Raw genomic sequence first — 24,152 nt, forward strand, 5'->3', positions numbered from 1 at the left:
ATTGGACATTTATTAGACAACTCGTAGAGAACTAGTATGTTCTTTTGTCACATAAGAAATAATCAATAAACATAGTGTATCGATAGACAAGTCAGATACTAGCGTTACAGTGTTGTGACGTCCCCCTTAGGAAAAGATGTCTCCAGTATTCTGAAACGTGGCCCTCACTCACACACACTTCTGCATCTTTCTAGAATAAGGATCTCACCTCCAACAGTTTTCCTACGGCCATGAAATTCTCCCCTGCTTCGTTTCATTTTTATTTGTTTCTTGAAACCAAAGTACCTACTGTAGTAGTTTGAAAAACAAAAATAATAACCTTTGACAGTTAAAAAGGTCTAGAGGAGTGCAGAGTCATAGTTGTAATAGTATTACAAGGATTTCAAAGTCAGCTAGAGGCACAACCAGCCATAGAGGATGCGGTACATTTATATGAGAGGAATGTGTGTCTTTTCTATATAAAATTTAAAGCTCCTTAACCATTGAAAACATGAAATGCCTAAAGCTAAATCATGTATCTTTTGTAGAATGCTTACCTGTGGTTCGGTCAGCATTATTTTGCACAATAAAGAAAATAGATATTTTGAGAAAATCATTGGATTTCTTTAAGTAATCTTGCCCCTTTTGCATTTTCCCATCTGGATGCAGCTGAAAGTACCCATGGCAGACAAGCCTGGTAACACAGTGAACTTCCGGAAGCTACTACTGAACCGTTGCCAGAAGGAATTTGAAAAAGATAAAGCCGATGATGATGTCTTTGAGAAGAAGCAGAAAGAACTCGAGGCTGCCAGTGCTGTAAGTATTTTCACAGAAAAACCGTGCGTGTGCACTTTGAGTGTTATCAGAATTTTCATGAAGCCGGCTGCCTCATCGTCCTGCTACTTCAGTAGGTGCCTGCGGCCTTTTCTTCAGGTGGAGATATACCGTATTGATGTTTAGAGGAGAGCTTTATTCCTTTTAGTGCCACATGTTAAAACAACTCAACCTTCTAAGATAGGGATTCAGAACCTAGACTTCAGAGAGGTTGCTGAATTCCAGAAATCTCCTGAAATGGATGCGAACTTGTGGGGATAGTTTTATTTTCTGAATAGGTCTGTGGTTAACTGTCAAAACCTCAAAGCCTCTCCCTGACCCGTAGTTCAAACAAGTTTATTTAAACAACAAGACACTTGAAGGGAAAATTATATAGGATCATTTCTTCTTTTAGAGTAATTTATCCTTACTTAAATAGAGATTTTCCTATGTGTAACAGCTGCATACAAAAAAGTTATAAAATTGTGACTGGTTTTACAATGGTAAATGGAAAACATTAAAATCCTCCAATCAAGGAGTGCAAGAACCTTTATGCTGTTGTTAGACAATGAAAGCAAAATAATATACTGGAGTATAAAGATAAGAGTTGATGAGTATGCCCCTAATGGAGATAAAGGGGATGTTTTCCCCAGACCAGTATGTTTCCCCATCCCATCTTCATTTGATGTCAGTCAAAACATACCATCGCCTCTGTAGTTTTTTTTAAAGTGCACTATGCTTGTGCATATACACCAGTTACTTTATGTACAGTAAAGGAATGAGAAAGGAGAAAACGAAAAAGTAGAGAAACTACACTCTAGCAGTCAGGATGTGGTGGAACCAAATTGTGATTTTCTAACGGAGAGTGTCTTTTTGGTCTGGAGGAACAGAATTCTAGGGATTCCCTATTTAGCAGACACCTACTATCTCCTGTTGGAACACAACAGTTGTATCTTCATCCTCCACTTCCAACTGTTCAGGTGTGTCTTTTACATTGATTGTCTGCCCGTCAGATGGGAATTGATCTGCCTCACTGACAAACCCTGTCGTTCACAATGGATTTTATCAGGGTACTAAGTACATGCCTCTTAATGTTTAACGGCACCTCTGAACCATCCTGCCCCTCCACGTTCAAATTAGAATGATCGTTTTTCTCAGTTTTGACTCCTTCCTTGAGCTTTTCGTCAGCAGTGCCGAGCTCCACAGTCTCCCTAGCTGCCGCTTCGTAGGAGGCTTGCCCGGTCTGCACTGAACGAGCATACCGGCAACACCAGCCACAAGTATGTTTTTAGCATCTTTTGAGTAGTACAATCTTCATCATCAAGATTCTGTTATTCTTCCTTATGCAATAGCCAGAGGAGAGGACAAGGCTTCATGATGAACTGGAAGAAGCTAAAGATAAAGCCCGGCGGAGATCCATTGGCAACATCAAGTTCATTGGAGAACTCTTTAAACTCAAAATGCTGACTGAAGCCATCATGCATGACTGTGTGGTGAAGCTGCTGAAGAACCACGATGAAGAATCCCTCGAGTGTCTGTGTCGCCTGCTCACCACAATTGGCAAAGACCTGGACTTTGAGAAAGCAAAGGTAAGACCCCCGAATCTCAGAAACCTCCTGCAGGGACTCTTTGTCAGCTGCGGAAGTTGACTGTCAACACAGGTCTCCATCTTTTCCCAGCAGCCAAGGGTGCTTTTCTTTTGTCCTTCTCACTGTCAGTGTTGGGCCATGGTGCTCGTTACCACGTTTTCATTAAAGTCAGAAGTGAAGAGGATCCAAAAGTATTTAAAAGCCAGGTCATGAATTGAGATTATTTCTCCCGTGTCCTTTATTTTACAGGCCCTTCATGTGTATATGAATAGCAGTACATTTCTGTGGACAGAAATTTGGGGGTGAGGGGGGAGCTACCAACAGCCAGGACTGACGGAAGACAAGAATGAAGACCTAGTAGCTTTCTCGTTTATGCTCTAGTTGATGACAGGGCTATCTAACCATAATATAAGAAACCATTAAAAATATTATAATTCAAACATAACATGGTACTGTCCAAATAAGGGGTAGGGAAATTAGAAAAGCATCAAAGAAATAGTGTCAGAAATGTTTTATAACATAGGAATCAGGTAGGGTTATGTTTGGCTGTGATAGAAAACCCGGAATATCAGTGTGTATATAAGACAGGTTTATTTCTCACTCATGTAAATGAAGTTCAGGAGTAAAAATTCTAAGGCTGGCCTGGTGGCTGGCTAAGAGATGACAAAAAATTTCAGTTCCTCCAGTGTAACATTTTGTCATCCCTAAGGTGTAGCCCTGGAGTAGTTCTTGACATCATAGCTGAGAAGGTTAGCAAAGGGCAAAGGACACAGCCACCTCTCTCTTAAGGTTCCAAGGAGATGCAGTATGACGTTTCCATTTATATTCTGTTGGCCTATAATTAGTCATATGGCCATGGCCTGCCTCCTGGAATATGTAGCCTTTATTTTGGGTGTCATGTTCAATTAAAAATTCTACCACAATGCCTTTTGGCCAAAAGTTGTATTCCTATGCCGTCTTAAAATTCTACGTGGTAAAACTACATTTGAATTCCTCAGCCAGGAATACTAATGATTTTGTATCTTGCAGCCACGTATGGACCAGTATTTTAATCAGATGGAGAAAATTGTAAAAGAAAGAAAAACCTCATCTAGGATTCGATTCATGCTTCAGGACGTAATAGATCTAAGGCTGGTAAGTAGAAAAATCAACCTACTTTTCCAGTCTCTTTTCAGGGTTTGGCTTGGGGAGGATGTCCTAGGATTTATATGTATAATGGCTTAATGCTTTTGCCTCATGACTCAGAACATGGATCAACAAACTGTGACAAGAGAGCTATGTGAAAGGACAAAGAGCATGTACACCTGCCTGTCTGCAGCTTATTTCTTCTCTCTATTCTGGTGATCAGACCACTTTGCAATTTTGAAATCAGCCATTCTGATTTCAAACTGTGGTCATTTAAATTTAATCTTAGCATGCTAAATAATCAAGAATTCTCGTCTTCAAAATCAATGTATTTCTCTTCCCCGAGCCTTACATTGTAGTCTCTGAAGTGGTGACGTTGTCTCCCTTGCAGGTGTGTTATAAAGATTCAGTGGTTATGTGTGCGGCCAGCTCACAGGAGATGTAGATGTTTTCCTCTCTGTTGTTTTTCCTGTATACTCTCTTGTTCTGCTGCTTTTTTCCCTCCTTTGTCATACTAAGTATAGTTCTCACCACTACCACCTTTGTCAACTGCTAGAGGAAACACACTGCCACTGAGCCTAAGATAGAGGAGGTGAACGCAGGTCCCCCTCTCTACCCCGCCCTGCACTCAGACCAGGTAGCTTACTCAGCTGAGATGTGACCTCAGGATCCTTCTTATTAACAAAGCCACTACCACTTGATCAGAATTTTGAATGCTGATTTAAATCTATTTTCCATTCTTGCCTCAAACTAATATAAGTAAATGTTAAAAATTGCTCTGCCTCTTCCTTCAGTCACTCATATTTGTATCAGATATTGAGACTGTAGCTCAGAAGGGAAGGACTGGGAGAAGTGTCTCTTGAAGGAGACAGCTTGTCTTACCCTTAGCAGAGAGGATAACTGGAGCTTAGAGTGATTGTGGCGTTTTGTGTAGATACCATAACCTTGATATGCGAGGAAGGAAAACGCTAGTCATCCTCGATGTAGAACCCCAGTGGAGTGTGGTGTGAACTGAGTAGCAATATATCCGACTGGGTCAAGACCAAAAGTCCTGACCTTTCTTGATTCCTCTTGTTTTTCCTTTCAAAAGTACAATATGATAAAATGTACAGATGGATGGGTAGGTAGGTGGATGGGTAGACAGATAGTTGGGCCATTCTTTCACTCTGTGTTTCTACCCACTGCTTTTGTATAGAGTAACTCAGTGGATTGAGACAGGTTTCAGTATTTAGCGCTAACATCTGAGCTGCACGTAGAGCCATCTGTAGGTGGTTGAACCTGCCATAGCGCCAGGTTCATGTGTATGCTATGCTTTTCTAGCAGTGAAAGTATAAAATAGATTTTTCTAAAGTTTCCTTTCTGTTTTTAGTTATCTGGCTGACATCCTCATTTTCTCCTTTTATAGTGTAATTGGGTATCACGACGAGCAGATCAGGGGCCTAAAACTATTGAACAGATTCACAAAGAAGCTAAAATAGAAGAACAGGAAGAGCAGAGGAAGGTCCAACAACTCATGACCAAAGAGAAGAGAAGACCAGGTGAGGGGTGGAGTCTACCGGGCGCTAGGAAACTTGGAAGTTTGAGGGATGAATATGTTAAGAATTTTATATTTAGATGTGAAATGAGAGCAGAAAGACTGACCCAAAGAAGAGAACGGTGATTGGTAAGAGAAACGGCATCACCTGGAGACTGGTTGTTGTGTAAAAACAGAGAGTGTGGGAAGTACATTTTATTTCTTTGACTACTCCAAAGTCAGCAATCAGCAAGACTTCATTGAGCATCTTCTGTATACTCAGTATAGGTGAGGGATATAAAAAGAAGTAGAAGATACATCTCCTTCCCTCTGGAAGCCAGAACTAATAAAGGGAATGTTTTCAAGCAAACAGAAGTTACTATCAATTATGAAATGTACTCTCCACTCAGGCTGTTAAAACTCAGAACAGGCGGGATAGCAACTTGGAGGAAAGGGGCACTTGAACTGGGTGTTGGTAGATGGCCAATATTTGGAAGGGATGGAAAAATTATAGTCATGAAACTAAAGTAAATATATACTGTAAAGAGGAATAAATAAGCCTGATTAGAGTAAAATTTCAGTGTTGAGAAGGATTGAAAAAATGCTGAGAAGAGTGGACCCAAATCAGGAACTCAGGCTTGAGCTGACACTGAGGAGCTGCCGCGTGCTTTTGAGCAAAGGCGTGATGACAGGCTGGGCGCACGTCAATAAAAGGGGTCTGCTGCTCACTGGAGAAGACGCCGATGCTGGGAGAGATTGCAGGCAGGAGGGGAAGGGGGCGGCAGAGGATGGGATGGCCGGACGGCATCACGGACTCAATGGGCATGGGTTTGAGCAAGCTCTGGGAGATAGTGAAGGACAGGGAGGCCTAGCGCAGTGTAAGTCCATGGGTTCACACCGAGTCAGACACAGCTTAGCAGCTGAACAGCACTGACAGCATTGCTCGTCACGTGGTGAAGGGTGTACCAGGCTCAGAAATGCTGTTGTCAGCTGAAATCCTATGTGGAAGGAGGTTAAAACTTGGTAGTGATAAAAACAAAAAGGAAGAAACAGAAAAAAATAAGGTGAAGTAGTAAGCATTTTACACCTGAGAAAATAGAAAATTCTGTAGACTCAGTTTAGGAACATTGAAAGAAGAAACTTTTTTCAGAAAGGAAATGATCATTTTTCTTATAAGCTTGTTTCTTCTGAGATGACATCCAAATGGGAACGCTCATCCACTGTGCTATGAAGTGCTCAGATGGTGACCGGGTCATATTAGCATAGAGGTTGAGGGCATAGACTCTGGAGCCAAACCGTCTTGGTGTGAGTTTCAGCTCTCCTGCATCCTAACTGCGTGACCTTGCACAAGTCACTTAATCTATAAAATTGATCGAATAATAGTACCTAGGATTTGTGAGGCTGAAATGAGATAGGTAAAGTGTTTAGCATAGCAACTGACACCTACTAAATATTCGATAGCTGTGACCTGTTATTTATCAGAGACACTGTATACTCATAGTGAAGTTCTGAGAGATGACTCCACCAGGGAAGAGAGTGTGCTTTTCCGTTCTACAGGAGCAAGGAATAATCAAGCGTGTTCATGACCATTAGTATCACTTAGCAAAGAGAAAATCAAGAAGCATGTGAGGATTGAAAAAGCTTTTAGACAGTTTGGTGGTCTTTCATTCAGTAAATATTTATTGAGTGCTTGTCACTTAACAAGAGAGACAAAGTCCATTGCTTCCTACAGCTCACATCTTAGGAGGAACAGAGGGGAACAAATACTTAAATATATGTTTGTCAGATATGTTCTATAGAAAAACTAAAACAGAGAAGGAGTAGGAATGCAAGGTTTGATGAGTAGAGAGGTTGCAGTTTTATATTAGGAAGATTGGGAAGCCTATTTAAGTTGGTGTTGTTTGAGCAAAGACTGAATGAAGTAAGGAAGGAGTTAATTCATGTGGATATCTGGGGAAGTGGGTGTTAGGAAAAGGGGATAGTAAGTATAAATGCCCTGAAGCAGCCTTTTCAAGCATCAGCAAAAAGGTCAGTGTGGCTAGAGCAAAGGTTATGGGGGGGGAGTGGTAGGAGATGGGGTCTGAGAGGCAGGGGCCAGATTACTTAGAGGAGATAAACCATTTATAAGGAGTCTGTCTTATTCTCACAATGAAATAGATAACAGAAGTGTTTTGAGCAAAGAAGTGACAAGACCTGACTCATAACTTACTCGGGCCACACTGGCTGCCATGATGAGAATGGTGAGGATGAAGCAGGAAGCCAGTGATGATGTTTTTATACCAGTTGAGGCTTATTGCTAGCTTAACCAAATTTGTAGTGTTAGTAGTGGTTAGAAGGGGGGCTAGATGCTGAATATATTGAAAAGGTTGAACTGACAAGATTTGCTGACAAATTAAGTGCAATGTGTGAGAAAGAGGAGTCAAGGTTTTCTGCCTCTCAGTGCCTGAAAGTTTAGAGAAGCAGGTTTTAAGGGAATGGTCAAACCATAGTGTCTTATAACATCATTAAGTGAAATAAACTTTGGAATAAATTATTTCCATCTTATTTCTCCCAAAGTATTCTCATCATTAACTCTATACACATTAGATTTGGCCCTCCCTTAGGGAGGGTTAGTCTAGCACTAAATCCTTGTTCATTTCTATGAGTTGGTTTCTTCCAGGTCAGTAATGTTTTATGAGAGATGGATACCAGTAGAGTGCTTCTACTTGAAATTTTCATGTTGTGGGTGGTAAGGAGACCGTCAGCAGTGCTTTCACAGTTTCTTTTGTCTTTTTCCTGGGTTTTGATTGGAGCTGCTGAGTTGAAAAGATTGCTCACCATTTCATTGTCAAACTGATTTGAGACAGAGGAGAGTCTGGCTCACTCCGTTTTTCCTGCAGGTGTCCAGAGAGTGGATGAAGGTGGGTGGAACACTGTTCAAGGGGCCAAGAATAGTCGGGTATTGGACCCCTCAAAATTTCTGAAAATCACTAAGGTGAGTGTGACATTTAAGAACAACTTCAAATAGTCTCAAAAACATGACTCTCAAAATTACTTCCTACATGAAACAGCCATATTACACATTTTACCGGGTAGTTTTTTATTGCAGATGCATTTCTGCAGGGCAACCTTAGTAAGTGTATTCTTTCCTAGTTGTCCTGGAATTAGTCCTTTTTATTTGTATGAGTGTTAACTAAGAAGGACTAGATTAGTTAGGTTTACTAAGGCTTATTAAATTGACTAGGTTAATTCTTAAAGGTATGAGATACTCAGTATAGGAGAGATGGTAACAAAAGTTCTTGAGAAGCCATAGTAAATTGCAAGCTTTTGTACATTGTATCCTTAGCTCTTGCACTCATCTCACACCCTAGTAAAGTAATGCTCAAAATTCTCGAAGCCAGGCTTCAGCAATATGTGAATCATGAACTTCCTGATGTTCAAGCTGGTTTTAGAAAAGGCAGAGGAACCAGAGATCAAATTGCCAACATCCGCTGGATCATGGAAAAAGCAAGAGAGTTCCAGAAAAACATCTGTTTCTGCTTTATTGACTATGCCAAAGCCTTTGACTGTGTGGATCACAATAAACTGTGGAAAATTCTGAAAGAGATGGGAATACCAGACCACCTGATCTGCCTCTTGAGAAATGTGTATGCAGGTCAGGAAGCAACAGTTAGAACTGGACATAGAACAACAGACTGGTTCCAAATAGGAAAAGGATTATGTCAAGGCTGTATATTGTCACCCTGTTTATTTAACTTATATGCAGAGTACATCATGAGAAACGCTGGACTGGAAGAAACACAAGCTGGAATCAAGATTGCCGGGAGAAATATCCATCACCGCAGATATGCAGATGACACTACCCTTATGGCATAAAGTGAAGAGGAACTAAAAAAGCCTCTTGATGAAGTGAAAGTGGAGAGTGAAAAAGTTGGCTTAAAGCTCAACATTCAGAAAACGAAGATCATGGCATCCTGTCCCATCACTTCATGGGAAATAGATGGGGAAACAGTGGAAACAGTGTCAGACTTTATTTTTCTGGGCTCCAAAATCACTGCAGATGGTGAATGCAGCCATGAAGTTAAAAGACGCTTACTCCTTGGAAGGAAAGTTATGAACAACCGAAATAGCATATTGAAAAGCAGAGACATTACTTTGCCAACAAAGGTTCGTCTAGTCAAGGCTATGGTTTTTCCTGTGGTCATGTATGGATGTGAGAGTTGGACTGTGAAGAAGGCTGAGCACCGAAGAATTGATGCTTTTGAACTGTGGTGTTGGAGAAGACTCTTGAGAGTCCTTGGACTGCAAGGAGATCCAACCAGTCCATTCTGAAGGAGATCAGCCCTGGGATTTCTTTGGAAGGACTGATGTTGAAGCTGAAACTCCAGTACTTTGGCCACCTGGTACGAAGAGTTGACTCATTGGAAAAGACTCTGATGCTGGGAGGGATTGGGGGCAAGAGGAGAAGGGGATGACAGAGGATGAGATGGCTGGATGGCATCACTGACTCGATGGACCTGAGTGTCAGTGAACTCCGGGAGTTGGTGATGGACAGGGAGGCCTGGCGTGCTGCGATTCATGGGGTCGCAAAGAGTCAGACACGACTGAGCAACTAATCTGATCTGTTCTGATCCTTAGCTCTAAGGAAGGAGAGAAAGTGCCTTTTTAAGTTTGACCATTAAAGGAATGAATGGTTTGCTATATCTAAGGCACAAAAGAAATCACAGAAGACCTACCAGAAATTATTCTGTGATAAAGATTTACTGGACCCTACTTCCTTCTCTTGAGACTATGGGCGGTAAGAGGAAAGAATTTTCTCCTGGCAGATGTTTTCAGCAGTAGAAGTTGATCACTATATGTAGAGTGAAGAGAACCTTGGAGAACATAGAGAAAGTGGAATTACATTTTGTAAAAGTGGAAACTTCCAAGCCCACTGGGTTTTGCAAACCACTTGCAAGTGTGGTTTGATCCTTACTTGTAATACGCTTTCCATAGATCTGAAATTGGCAGCCTGCCAGGAGGATACTAAAGATAGTCTAAAGCTCACAATGAAGATATCAAATAGAAGAAGATGAGCTGTGTCATTTGCATCCTTACAGTTTTCTCAAAGCATTGCTTCAGGACGGAGCATTCCCTTTCTGGATCTCTCTTGATGTATCAGCCAGGATCCTGTTTTCTAAGACTCTGGTACATTCTTTCAGTTGTTTATGTCCCAAAGAAGGAATTCCATCGCTGAATACAACTTGATTCCCATCCGCTTCCATTTCCAGCAAGAGACAGTTTTAACTAAAATCATTTGTGTTTTAAATATCGTTTCTGTGCATGGGCACTGTAAAAAGGAACATTCTACAACATTATTTCCTTAATATTTTAAAAAATATATAAATTAAAAGAAATGTGTGTATTCAGACAGTTATACTGTTGGTACTCTATATAAATATTAAAAGCTCAAAACCATTAAGGAGATTCACTATTAACTATTAACTACATATAGCAAGCTGCAGTGTCAGAGCATAGCAGTGCCTTTGCTAGGATCCGCCTCACAGTGTGTGTGTTGTGGTGTGCATTCTATGAGGTCCTCCATGCATTTGTACTGAAGTTGTGCTGGGAGAGTTAAATCTGAGAGGTATCAGGCACCCTAACTCCCCGTCTAACATGTTCCTTTCTTTTCTCTTGTTCCCCTTTACTGAACCATGCGCCTGTCTCACCTCTCCTTCCCTGCCCCAACCTATTTTAGGCTTTGCTAAAATGTGAAATCTTTGGGTCTTTTGACTTGTTTCCTAACAGTCACTTGAAAAGATTAATGAGTTAATTTTGTAATATTTGTATATTCCTCTTTCTGTTTTTTTTTTTCCATTTTAAAATCCCTTGGCATTGTAAAAGGGAAATCATTAGAAACTGCTTAGCAGATTAGCATACCATCTTCAAGGATCTGAATGTATTCTCCAGGCCAGTAGTTGTATTTTGTGGACACTGGATTCCAAAGAGTTCTTCCAGGGCCAGAGGAATCCCAGTTTAATGGGAACAGCTCCAACTTATGTTTTGTATAGGGGCATTCCAAGCAAAATTTTGTTGCTGAAATTGATTTTATTGCACTGGGGAGAAAAAAGAGAAGATAAACTATTCTTCTAGAATAGTTCCTACTGTTGACTTGTGATCCCTTACGTTGCAGCCCACAATTGATGAGAAAATTCAGCTGGTACCTAAAGCGCAGCTGGGCAGCTGGGGAAAGGGCAGCAGTGGTGGAGCCAAGGCGAGCGAGGCCGGTAAGTGAGGAGTGTCCTTCCTCCGGAAGCTGGCGTGCTGCAGTCGTTTCACAAGCGTACGTTTTAGTGCAAGATCTATAAACTAATCACGCCCAGATTTATTGGTGTCCCGCTCTTAACATAATTGAGGGTTTCCTCCTCACTGTGGATCCTTAGGTATTTTGAATATTTAAAACAAGTTTTTTTTTTTTTAATTCAAAAACTATTTAAAACTTTAATCTGTTTGATTCCTTTGTTGTTTTGTTGCTTTTTACAAATTCAATATAATTAGAAAAGTTACTGGGACTCCAAATTAAAATGGAAACTCATATTACTGAGTAAAGTAATATTATTACCCAGAAGCATTTAACTTTAGGGTGTTGCGAAAGAAAAAACAATTCGATTAAAATAGTTTTCAAAATCTATGTCAGAAGTAGATTTTGAGAGACTTGACTTTAGGACTCACATACTTGGATCATAACAATTAAACTTCATTGTTAACAACCTTCCCATATTTCCCTTCTATTACATAATTTTGACCTTTTTTCTTTTAAATTAAATTGTTCACTTAAACTCACATCCATACTTTTACATAAATGACATCACAGCATTTTTTAAGTTAAATATTTTCTTTTGGTTTCGCTTGCCTTCTTTCTTCCCCTATTTACCATTCCTAGGCCCTACTTAGGATAATTTAGTTATATTTTTAAAGGAGCAGATAGTTGTAATGAATAAATATTTATAAATTCTTTTTTACATACAAAGTCTTTCTAACAGAGTGCTTCTAAGAGTATGGTCTGTGGACCAGGAGATTGGCGTCAGCTGGTTAGGCTCGTTAGAAATGCCTGGCCACGGGCCCTTCCCCACGAAGGCAGATCAGTTAGAAGCTGCATTTTAGTCATGTGATTTATATTTCTTTCTCACTCCTTAATATCTATAGATGCCTTAAGATCAAGTGCTTCCAGTTTAAACAGATTCTCTGCTTTGCAACCTCCAGCACCTTCAGGGTCTGCGTCATCCACACCTCTAGAGTTTGATTCCCGGCGGACCTTAACTAGGTAAGCAGTCTGCACATTAATAAAGATTGACCTGCTTGTCAGGCTGGCTGGCTGTCCAACACAACACACACTCTCTCGCTCTCTCTGTGATGATAATCCCTATGGGTAGATTCATTTCATCACTAAAGTTGATTTCCTCCAAGATAAGGAAGTTATGGAGTTCAGATAAGGTGGAAGGGATATCCAATAGCTTGCTCCACTCAGAAAGCCAGGCCCAGCCAACGAGCCCCGGGAGCTTGTGTCAGGGCTCCGCAAGGCGAGGCTGCAGGCGCTCCAGAGAAACTAGCACCCTCAGGCTGCAACCCTCAAGCTGAGTGAAAGGGCCTGACCGCCCACCTGTGGATTCCTCTGTCACACTGTTCTTGCAGTTATATTTGAGGTTGCCTTTTATTTTTCACTACTCTGTATTCTGCTATCTTTCTACTTTGATTTTTGTAGGATTCGTACAGTCAGGTGTTCGTTGGCTAGTTTACACAGAGTGGGTGAGAACCTGTAGTATAGTGACAGAATAAAATGTTTTGATGTAGGTGCTTTTGGAACTGAGTTTCTTTAACCTCGCAAACTTTTGCTTTTTATTATTATAAATTAATGTGACTAGGTGGGTTTCCTAAGCTATATTACTATTCCTTTGGCTTCTGAAACAAAATATAGCACAGGTGAACTTTTAAACAGTAACCTAGATTGTCATTGAGCATCAGTTGTGCTCCTGAGGTGTTTGTGACTCTTTCAGTTCAGTTCAGTGCAGTTGCTCAGTCGTGTCCGACTCTGCGACTCCATGAACCGCAGCACACCAGGCCTCCCTGTCCATCACCAGCTCCCAGAGTTCACTCAGACTCACGTCCATCGAGTCAGCGATGCCATCCAGCCATCGCATCCTCTGTCGTCCCCTTTTCCTCCTGCCCCCAATCCCTCCCAGCATCAGAGTCTTTTCCAATGAGTCAGCTCTTCGTACCAGGTGGCCAAAGTACTGGAGTTTCAGCTTTAGCATCATTCCTTCCAAAGAAATCCCAGGGCTGATCTCCTTCAGAATGGACTGGTTGGATCTCCTTGCAGTCCAGGGGACTCTCAAGAGTCTTCTCCGACACCACAGTTCAAAAGCATCAATTCTTCGGCGCTCAGCCTTCTTCACAGTCCAACTCTCACATCCATACATGACCACTGGGAAAACGATAGCCTTGACTAGACGGACCTTTGTTGGCAAAGTAATGTCTCTGCTTTTCAATATGCTATCTAGGTTGGTCATAACTTTCCTTCCAAGGAGTAAGCGTCTTTTAATTTCATGGCTGCAGTCACCATCTGCAGTGATTTTGGAGCCCAAAAAAATAAAGTCTGACTGTTTCCACTGTTCCCCATCTATTTCCCATGAAGTGATGGGACAGGATGCCATGATCTTTGTTTTCTGAATGTTGAACTTTAAGCCAACTTTTTCACTCTCCTCTTTCACTTTCATCAAGAGGCTCTTTAGTTTTTCTTCACTTTCTGCCATAAGGGTGGTGTCATCTGCATATCTGAGGTTATTGATATTTCTCCTGGCAATCTTGAGTCCAGCTTGTGCTTTTTCCAGCCCAGCATTTCTCATGGTGTACTCTCTTTTCCCTGCTATAAATGTCCCCTGATGGCTGTGCTTTTTGAGGACTGTGTCTGTTCCTGCATAGTGATTAGACCCGTTGTCTTTCCTGTAGGTCTTCCTTTTCTCATTTTAAATTCACCGTTGCTGATCTCTCTTGGGCTGAGGACCTGTTTGCCGCACTGGTTAGAATTGTCTGAGAGAAGAGTAGGAAGACAGGAAGATTCTCTCCTAAAATGAATGTAGTGTGTGATTTGGGCTATTCAAAAACTTTCCACGACTTGGTCCTCAGATATTTTCCATGTATTTGAAATTTCTGAATAAATATCATTGTAAAGTTTGTAAGACAGTAAAACCATATTATTTTGGTACTGTGTTTCCCTTTCATTCACTTAGCTCATACACTCATCAGTCTTTCTTCTTAAAAGATATTTTAAAATTTAGACAAGGAATTGCCATTGGCATTTAAAATTTTCAAGTGGTATCCCTTTTACATTTAAGGAAAAGCTAAAACACATCTTAATCTCGTTAAAGCACTGATTTTACTTGTTTATGTAAATAATTATACTTTGGCGTGTAATTGGTGCCTCATACATCTAAAGTTGTCTGTGAAAAGTTCTCCTGCATACTTAGAAAGTCTTGGTGTTGTTTTATAATTTGAATACAGAGGGAATGGAGGTGGTCTTTATTTTGAGAAGTGTTGTTTTGTCTTTGAAGTCGAGGAAGCACGGGCAGGGAGAAGAATGACAAGCCCCTCCAGCCTGCAGCAGCTCGGCCGAACACTTTCATGAGGGGTGGCAGCAGTAAAGACCTGTTAGACAATCAGTCTCAGGAGGAGCAGCGGAGGGAGATGCTGGAGACCGTGAAGCAGCTCACAGGAGGCATGGACGTGGAGAGGAGCAGCGCTGAGGCGGAGCGAAGCAGGACCAGGGAGCCAGGTGAGGGGTTCTGTATGAACAGACACAGGTGAAGACTGGGGCCTTCAATTTGGGAGGAGAAAAAGACAAGGAGACTTTGTGCCTGAGTAGATTTTCAGAATCAATACATGTTAACAGCACACAAGCCAGTGCTCTAAAAGTTAGAGGATATCTTCCTAATCTCACGGTTCTCGTTCCCCAGGTATCCATTGTTCAGCAGTGTGTAAATTTTCCCCTTCACTATTAAAAGCGATGCAGATAAGGGCCTTTTGCTGTATCTTGAGCGATACGAACTTCCTCCAACGTCCCTCAATTGCACCCCCGTGTGCATTAGAGTGTGTGTCCTTTGTGAATGGTAAAAGTGAAAGCTACTCAGTCCTGTCTGACCGTTTGCAGCCCCGTGTACAGTCCATGGAATTCTCTAGGCCAGAATACTGGAGTGGGTAGCCTCCCTTCTCCAAGGTATCCTGTGTACAGCCCCTCACATGTATGAAAATCCTGAAACTGTTGGGCCACCACAGGGCAAACCAGAGAGAAAGTATCAGATGGTCTTTTATTACCTTCATCTTGGAAGCTCTGTGGGTTTTGTACATGTTGAGCATGTATGTGCTTAGAGGACCAACTCAGGTAGTGCTCTAAAAACTGCCTCGTGTTTAACCGATCTGATTTTCAGTTTCCTCATCTCTTACATGGGGATAACAAGTGTACTAATTCTGTAGTTATTGTGGAGGTTAAAAGTGATAATACGTGTAAATACTTTGAACATTACCTGGTAAACACAAAGCTTGCAAAAAGGTCTTAGATGTCTTAATGATGATAATGACAGTGATGAAAAAGTTTTTAAATCTTAATCCTGAAGTAATATGGTTGTTTTATAACATTTTCCTAGCTTTCAATTTTGTTTCACTATTTAAATTATGTCTCTTAACTGTAGTTTCTAAATGGATTTCACAGGAAAATTGAAATGTCTTTTCCCGACTGATGAGGACTTCAGATCTTTCAGTTTTAAGGACGTGTGGCTTTCTTCTGCATGCTGGGTGGTTTGGGAGCCTAACAAGATAGGGTATGAGAAGCGTCTGGTGTGTAGTGGACGCTGTGGCACAGCTGCCCTCCGCACGCTTAACTGTCTGGGTCATTTGTTTATTTGCCACGTGCACCTGGGCACCAGTCCCTGCTCTTGGTCTTCTGTCTCCTGGGTCAAAGAGAAGTTTATCAAATAACCCCATGAAAGATGACACACGTGGTAACCCAAGGATTGAAAGAGAGATGAAACCGAGGACGGTCTCGGAATGCAGGAACGGCAAAACCAGACCCTGGTGTCCTTCCCTCCCCCGTGGTGTGGCTCCTAACGGATTTCAGGTCCTCCTGAGCAGTGTTGCCTGTCTCCCCTCCTGCCCCGTAGGGAGAAGTTACCTGCCTTACTCTTCCCCCACCCAGGATACGTGCCGCATCCAATCAGCAAATGACCCACAAGACCCCTAGCCCACTCCTTGTTCCCTGGGTATGAAAGTGGACTAAGGACCACTGTTCAAGGTCAGGTCTTCCTTGAGCTGGCCTGCTGTTCTAGAGCGTCTCCCGCTGTAATGAACTTTATGCTCCTCTCCTGCCTCATGTCTGGAAATTCTTTTCCAACCCTCACACGGACCATGACAGTATAGAAGTACAAAATGAGAAAAACGCTATGAAAGAAACCTAGTTATAAGAGAGTACTTACTTACCAGACACAGGGGAATGTTAGAGAAGGCTTTCCTCGGGTCTGAAGGAAAGAGGAGTTAAAACAGGTTTGCAGGGAGGGACAGGCGAGGGGCAGAGAGAGACAGCATTCCATGTAGGAGGAGCACCGTGAACAGAGTATTCGTCTGTGGAGCCATGGTGTACTCAAGCAACTGCAGAAGCCAGCGTGGCTGTAGCTCTGTGCACGCCTGTGCGACTTAGCGGGCCTCGCGTGCCCTCCATCATCGAAGCAGTGGAGAGCAATCAAAATACAGGAAGGAAATGCAGCATACTCTAGGGAAACATTCCTTCACCGTGTTGTGTACTTGAAGCTGATATAATACTGTAGATAATTCTGTAAATCAACTATACCTTGATTTTTTTAAAAAGGAACAAAAAATGCTCATTATAAAAATTTACCAACATCTCAATCCCTTGTAGCTGTTGTGGACTATGACGTTATTTAGTATGTGTGTATTCTAAAATCATGTTTCAGTGTTCTACTTTTAGGTGGCTTGCTTTGTCACATTTGTATCTGTTTTAATGCCTTTACTTAAAAAAAAAAGTAACAGAACATGTATATTATCAACCATAATTCTACCATTTTAATGATAATTTTTGTCATTTTTCCTTTCTCACTATTTTATCCTCACTAGTGACAAAACCGGAAATTCCAGTAACATCAGCCTCTGACAAGCCCGCGTTGTCAGAGGAAGAGATGGAGAGGAAGTCCAAATCTATCATTGATGAGTTTCTACACATTAATGATTTTAAGGTAAACAACAATTTTTAAAAAAGAAGCAACAGCACAGAAAGGCCTGTGATAGGAGACAGCAGAACTTCACTGGAGACAGTGTGACTTGGTTTTGGTCTAGATCAGTTATTGTGAACTGATGAGACCTCGAGCGAGTGATCCAAGCCCTGCTCGGTTCAGTTTGCACAACTGATACGCTCCTGCCCAGTGCGCTCTTTTATATGGATACTGTGGTTCACAGGATCAACTGGCAGGGAGGGAGAGCCGGTATCAGTCCCTCCCCACTGCAGGATAACCAAATTTACTTTGACATTAATGAACAAAAACAACACAGTATCATGAGGAATTCCTGGCTCCTTATATTACCTGTCTTTTCATCAACATTCTCATAGGAACTTTAAAGTACAGCTGACATTACTTTTTCTTTACTTCATAAGTAAAACTGAGGCACAAGAGAGTAATGTGTTGGGGTCTGGCAGCCTAAGTGAAACATTTCAAGATGTAGCTTTCAGTTTGCCCTTCTTTAACCTTAATCTTCTCCTGATCTTCATTTTAAGGTAGCAGTGAGTAAGATACACACACTGCCTGACTTCATGAGCCTTGTAGTCTTAAGTTAGAGACAGATCATGAACAGATAAAGTCCACAAAGTGTTCAATTGTGGTTAAAATAAATGCTAGGAGACCTGTAGGATCTTAGGAGAGATCATATAATGGGACCTGGTTTAGGGATCTGGGGTCATCAAAGGCTTATCTGTTAAAATTATTTGTCAGATACATTAACTACTTTTGCTTTGCTAAAAGCTTACCGAAATTGTCCAAAATTTAGAAATAGGAAGGTTTTACTCATGAGCAAGTTAGAGTACTTTTCAGAAAGTACTCTTGAAAATGCAGCAAAAATAAGAACACTAACTGGAATAATCCAAAGAACAGACTTCATATATTGTGATTTGTTAGAATCCTGGAAAATAAATAGTATTCTTATAAATTGGCAGCACAGTTTTTTTGTTTTTTGTTTTTTTAACTGTCTGAGCCACCAGGGAAGCCCCTAGCACAGCTAGAGGTGCAAGAGGAAGGGGGCATATGTATACCTATTGCTGATTCATATTGATGTATGGCAGAAGCCATCACAATTTTGTAAAGTAATTATCTTCTAATTAAAATAAAAGTAAAATAAAATTGAAAAATAGAAAAGAAAGCTGAGGTGCAAAGGTGTAACGTAACTTGCTCTCAGTTCAGTTCAGTTCAGTTCAGTCGCTCAGTCGTGTCCGACTCTTTGTGACCTCATGAATCACAGCACGCCAGGCCTCCGTATCCATCACCAACTCCCAGAGTTCACTCAAACTCATGTGCATCGAGTTGGTGATGCCATCCAGCCATCTCATCCTCTATCGTCCCCTTTTCCTCCTGCCCCCAATCCCTCCCAGAATCAGAGTCTTTTCCAGTGAGTCAACTCTTCGCATGAAGTGGCCAAAGGACTGGAGTTTCAGCTTTAGCATCATTCCTTCCAAAGAACACCCAGGGCTGATCTCCTTTAGAATGGACTGGTTGGATCTCTTTGCAGTCCAAGGGACTTTCAAGAGTCTTCTCCAACACCACAGTTCAAAAGCATCAATTCTTCGGCGCTCAGCTTTCTTCACAATCCAACTCTCACATCCATACATGACCACTGGGAAAACGATAGCCCTGACTAGACGGACCTTTGTTGGCAAAGTAATGTCTGTGCTTTTCAATATGCTATCTAGGTTGGTCATAACTTTCCTTCCAAGGAGTAAGCGTCTTTTAATTTCATGGCTGCAGTCACCATCTGCAGTGATTTTGGAGCCCCAAAAAATAAAGTCTGACACTGTTTCCACTGTCAGATAAATGGCAGACTCAGGATTCAAATCCAAGCTTCCAGCTTCAGAACAGAAGCTATACTTTTTCTTCCTACCTTTTGGGTATTGGTGTGTCATGCTAAAGGCTTATTGCGGAGCTCATTCTAAGGAAGATTTTTCCCAAACATTTTAATAGGTTCTATAGTTAACAGTAATACAAATGAGTATTTATTGAGCCCTTGTTTTGTGTTTAGCAATATGCCAAGTACTTATATATATTATATGCAGTCCTCACAGTAACCTTGTGATAGGAAGTCAAAGCTGAGAGATTAAGTAACATTCCTGAACTCACACAATAGCAAGTAAGTAGCAGAACCAGGGTTCAAACATATTTGTCTGACTCCACACCTTGTGTTTTTAGCCTCTGTGAGATGTATATGTTGAGCACCTGAAGTGTGTCACCCACATTAAGGAATGCATGCGTGTGTGTTATTTGCTCAGTTGTGTCCAACTTGTTGCGCCATGGACTCTAGCCCACCAGGCTCCTTTGTCCATGGGGATTCTCCAGGCAAGAATACTGGAGTGAGTTGCTGTGCCCTCCTCCAGAGGATCTTCCCAACCCAGGGATTGAACCCAGGTCTCCCACGTTGCAGGCAGATTCTTTACTGTCTGAGCCACCAGGGAAGCCCAAGAATACTGGAGTGGGTAGCATATCCCTTCTCCAGGGGATCTTCCCAAACCAGGGATCAAACAGGAGTTTCCTGCATTGCAGACGAGTTCTTTATCAGCTGAGCTATCAGGGAAGCCCATTTTAAGGAATACTTCCTGTAAATATTGTAGTATATGTACTGAATAGCATAATCTGTTTTTATGGGTCTTTTACCGAGCTTATGTTCTAGTGGGTGATACAGACAAAGCTGTCCTAAAAATAGGTAATAACTAAATAAGCAGCTTCTACAAAAAGAAAGTGTTTCAGTGCAAAGAAGTAAGATTAGATGGTATGATAACCAGTCACAGGGATTCTAGGAGGTATCATTTCAGGTTAGAGGTAAAAAACAAGAAACAAAACATTAGAAACTAGGGAGAAGGGTAAGATTATGAACTGCTGTGAACTTAGAAACTTCGCATTAGTAGTTCCATGATACAGTTAGTTGGCCCAGTATGCAGATGCAGTGACTAAATTCTCATTGGGAGACAATCACTTCAGGTATAATATTGAGCATTGAGTATTTGCTTTCATTTTTACTCTCTCCTGAAAAGGCTTTATAATGATGATGATAGGCTTAAAATGAGGTAAAACCCCACAAGGATAAAAAGCATAAGCTGTAGAAAGCAGCACCATTCTGGAAGCTAGAAGGATGGGTGGTAACTTAGCATTCGATGAATGTGCGTGAGATACAGATGGGCTGGAAACAGACAGACTGATTGGGTAAAGTGTATGTAAGAAACAGTCTTATGTGACAGTTGTGTTAAAAGTAAGCCAGAAAGAAAAACACCAATACAGTGTATACTAACGCATATATATGGAATTTAGAAAGATGGTAACAATAACCCTGTGTACGAGACAGCAAAAGAGACACCGATGTATAGATCAGTCTTATGGACTCTGTGGGAGAGGGAGAGGGTGGGAAGATTTGGGAGAATGGCATTGAAACATGTAAAATATCATGTATGAAACGAGTTGCCAGTCCAGGTTCGATGCACGATACTGGATGCTTGGGACTAGTGCACTGGGACGACCCAGAGGGATGGTATGGGGAGGGAGGAGGGTTCAGGATGGGGAACACATGTATACCTGTGGTGGATTCATTTTGATAGTTGGCAAAACTAATACAATTATGTACAGTTTAAAAATAAAATTAAAAAAATAATAAAAATAAATAAATAAATGCCATCAATAATCATATGTATTAAAAAAAAAAGTGCCAGTGTCATGAAAACACAAAGGAGAGAAGAATCTAAAGAGAGAATTCTGTGACGGTTCAGTGTTTGGAACTTGGCGCTTTCACTGCTAGGACCCTGGGTTTGATCCCTAGCTGGAGAACTAAGATCCTGGAGGATGGGCAACATGGCCAAAAACAAAGGTAGAGAGACATCATGACGTGTGACGTTGGGTTTTCAGTTGGATCCTAGAACAATGAAAAAGCTATATTGGACATTTGGGGACAGTTGTGGAAATTCCAGTATGTACTATATATCAGATACTTAGTTGATGTTACTGTGTGAATGTTGAATTTCTTAGATACATATATAAGAAAACCAGCAATTGATTAAATTGCAGTAAAGGTATGTCGGTGTACCTTTTATTACTCTTTAATTTCTCTATATTTTGAAAATATTTTAGATAAAAAGTTGACACGGGAGGAGGTATTAAATAACTTAACAGAGGGGAGATAAACAGTGGTGAAAATGCCTAGACCTGCCTTACTCGCGGCTTCTGTCAGGAGACTGCCCTTCTCACATGCATCTTCCCCCTCACAAGAACTGCTCTCGTCAGATGTTGAATCACAGGATTTTGAACTCACACACGTTGAGGTAGCTGAGGGCAGGGAGGTGATTGGTGATTGAGTGACCCTGCTGCCAGGCTTTTATTGTCCAGAACAGAGATACTGACCTAGCCAGATCATCCCGTGGTAAGAACCAGTCTACAAGCCCCATATCCCAAGATCTTCCTAAAAGATTTTTAGTACTTCAGCTAACCATGTCAACCTTACTATAAAAGGAAGACATTTTTCTTTGAAGATTTTCATACTGAGACAGAATTACCTCAGTTATCTCAGAATTAAGGCCTTTGAATCATGACACGAATTTCTGTTTAAATATTATTTGATAATATACCATTTCAAGTTTCTGAGTGATCATAATATAGATCCATGTTGTGTAATAAAGGACATTTTTGGCTCTGGTCTTTTGAGTGATCTTTAAGAAGATGTTAACCTAAACACATTAGCCTTACAAAGATGCACTTTTATTTTTAAATATGCCGAATAGTATTGCCCATATTATCCTGCATTTTACTGAGCTATATTAATTTTTAGCTATTTATATATATGAAACTATCTTGCTCTTTTCTACCAATTTTGTCATAAGTAAATGTTTTTAAACTTATTTTAACACTCTGGCAATTCGAGTAAGCTTATTTATTTTGGAGTAAGCTTTTATTTGCTGTTTGAACAGGAAGCCATGCAGTGTGTGGAAGAGCTGAACGCCCAGGGCCTGCAACATGTGTTCGTGAGGACGGGAGTGGAGTCCACCCTGGAAAGGAGCCAGATCACCCGGGATCACATGGGCCAGTTACTGTATCAGCTGGTGCAGTCAGAAAAGCTCAGCAAACAGGACTTTTTCAGAGGGTCAGTATCCTACTCAACAGTAGTAGTCAGTTACTAGGCTCTTTCATAGTAGTTAATTTTAAGAGTACATATCTTTTTAAGTATTTAGCGGTTTCCATAGGTCAAAATTGTATCTGCCATAGTATGTTGGTGTATATTATATTGACAGTATGTATGTTGGTTCATATGATGGCTTTTGATAGATTGTGCTAGTGGTTATTTTCTGATTTTCTGTATCTAATTGTAGATAGACTCATATTATGATGCAAGTCAGATAACAGACCCTCTTAACTACCAAGAAACTCAGAGCTCCTCATCAGCCTACATGTAAACCCTGAGAAAAAAGCTTTCCTTTGTGATAAAAATTGTGGAAAATTAAACCAAAAAAGCTTCATCCTTTAAACCGTGGTTCATTTTGGCCAAGAAATGCTTGTCTGTCTACTCTACCCCAATAGAAGCATATGTAACTCCACAGTTGTTAATGATCAGGTTTATTCCAGGTTGGTTTCATTATAATTTCTCTTGATGGCTGAGTTGATGAAGTTTGGCTGTCACTTGTGTTAAATCCTGTGTGCTCAGAATCTGGTTCTCTTTGTGATCATCCGCAGATGCATGCATGGATCAGGTTCTTTGTGGCACAATCACAGAATCTTACCCAGGCTTATGTTTTAAAATAAAAATCTTTTTTGTGGTCTTATAAATTAAATGCACATGATGAAATACCACCATATATCTCTCAGATATGGCCAGCCTCTTAGAAAGGTGTAATTATTAAATGCCAGGGTTGAATATACCTAGGAATAACTATTCATTTGATTTTTCTGAGGAATAATGGCACTGTCCTCAGGGTCCCAGAAGATGTATATTTGTTCCTAGAATCATTAAAAAGTTATACTGCATCAATAAGTTAGATTTCAGTGACTTGACTTGACTAGATTAAGGCTATCTGACTCAGTTAACTTAGTAAGAAACTTTGGCCCCCTCACTCCAGTAGCCAACCCGTATAAATAATAAGAGCAAATGAGGTTATTTATAGCCTCACAAATTGAGATCTGCCCCTAGCCAACTTGGAACTATAGTTTTAATAATAACTATTATGTTAATTTATAAATATTTGCTTTTTGCCCAGATATTATGATACATTCACCAGAAAATTTTGAAAATGAGAATGCTACATTACCAGTTACCATTTTCTCTCTTTCTTCAAACTATAGTCAGAAGTTGATTCATCCCTGAAAAGCCCTCACAGAGTGTGTTCTAGCTTCATTGGCCTTGATTGAAGTTGAGAGGTGCTAGCTTGGTTTCCAGGCTATCTCGAACATTTTCATTTCCCTGAGGAAAAATTACCACATCCAGACACGGTGTCCACACTTGCTTTGGGAGTGGTGCTGTTGTGGCTGTTGGCAACACTGCCACAACCACGTTTCACATAGACCGAAAGGGGCACACCTGTGTCTCAATAGCTGCTTCCGCTTTCCCTGTCCCTGCTTCCTCTGCAGCTCGTGATAACACAGCAGCTTCTGACCTAGCTTTTGATACTTAGTTAGACCTAACCAGATTATCCTTAGACAAGACCCCTAGGAAGATCCCTATTCCTTCCTAAATAGAAAGCTCTGGCAATTTTTTCTAAGGTGGAAACTAAGAGATAGCCCCATGTTAGTATCCACAAAGAACCTTCTTGCACATTGAACCATAGTTTCCCAGTTACTTCTGAAACTTAAGTTATAAATAGATCATATTGTCCAGAGAAGCCATTT

The 24,152-nt window shown here is 40.9% G+C and overlaps 1 protein-coding gene across 20 annotated transcripts in view; it reads left to right on the plus strand.

Annotated features, from left to right (window-relative positions):
• The window catches only part of EIF4G3 (eukaryotic translation initiation factor 4 gamma 3), a 354,574-nt gene that overhangs the window by 304,784 nt on the left and 25,638 nt on the right, over positions 1-24,152 (plus strand). For 16 of the 20 annotated variants that reach the window (XM_024982993.2, XM_059880202.1, XM_015460870.3 and 13 more), the window contains 10 exons: positions 649-795; positions 2,145-2,381; positions 3,411-3,515; positions 4,912-5,044; positions 7,899-7,993; positions 11,171-11,264; positions 12,184-12,301; positions 14,586-14,806; positions 17,155-17,273; positions 22,244-22,416. In XM_024982993.2, coding sequence (XP_024838761.2) covers positions 649-795; positions 2,145-2,381; positions 3,411-3,515; positions 4,912-5,044; positions 7,899-7,993; positions 11,171-11,264; positions 12,184-12,301; positions 14,586-14,806; positions 17,155-17,273; positions 22,244-22,416 — 1,442 coding nt within the window. Of the gene's footprint in view, positions 1-648; positions 796-2,144; positions 2,382-3,410; positions 3,516-4,911; positions 5,045-7,898; positions 7,994-11,170; positions 11,265-12,183; positions 12,302-14,585; positions 14,807-17,154; positions 17,274-22,243; positions 22,417-24,152 lie in introns of those variants that run through there. The other 4 variants (XM_015460874.3, XM_024983016.2, XM_059880220.1 and 1 more) reach the window with 2 other exon arrangements.

This window comes from Bos taurus, chromosome 2 (assembly GCF_002263795.3).
Source record: "Bos taurus isolate L1 Dominette 01449 registration number 42190680 breed Hereford chromosome 2, ARS-UCD2.0, whole genome shotgun sequence".
NCBI classification, from domain to species: domain Eukaryota; kingdom Metazoa; phylum Chordata; class Mammalia; order Artiodactyla; family Bovidae; genus Bos; species Bos taurus.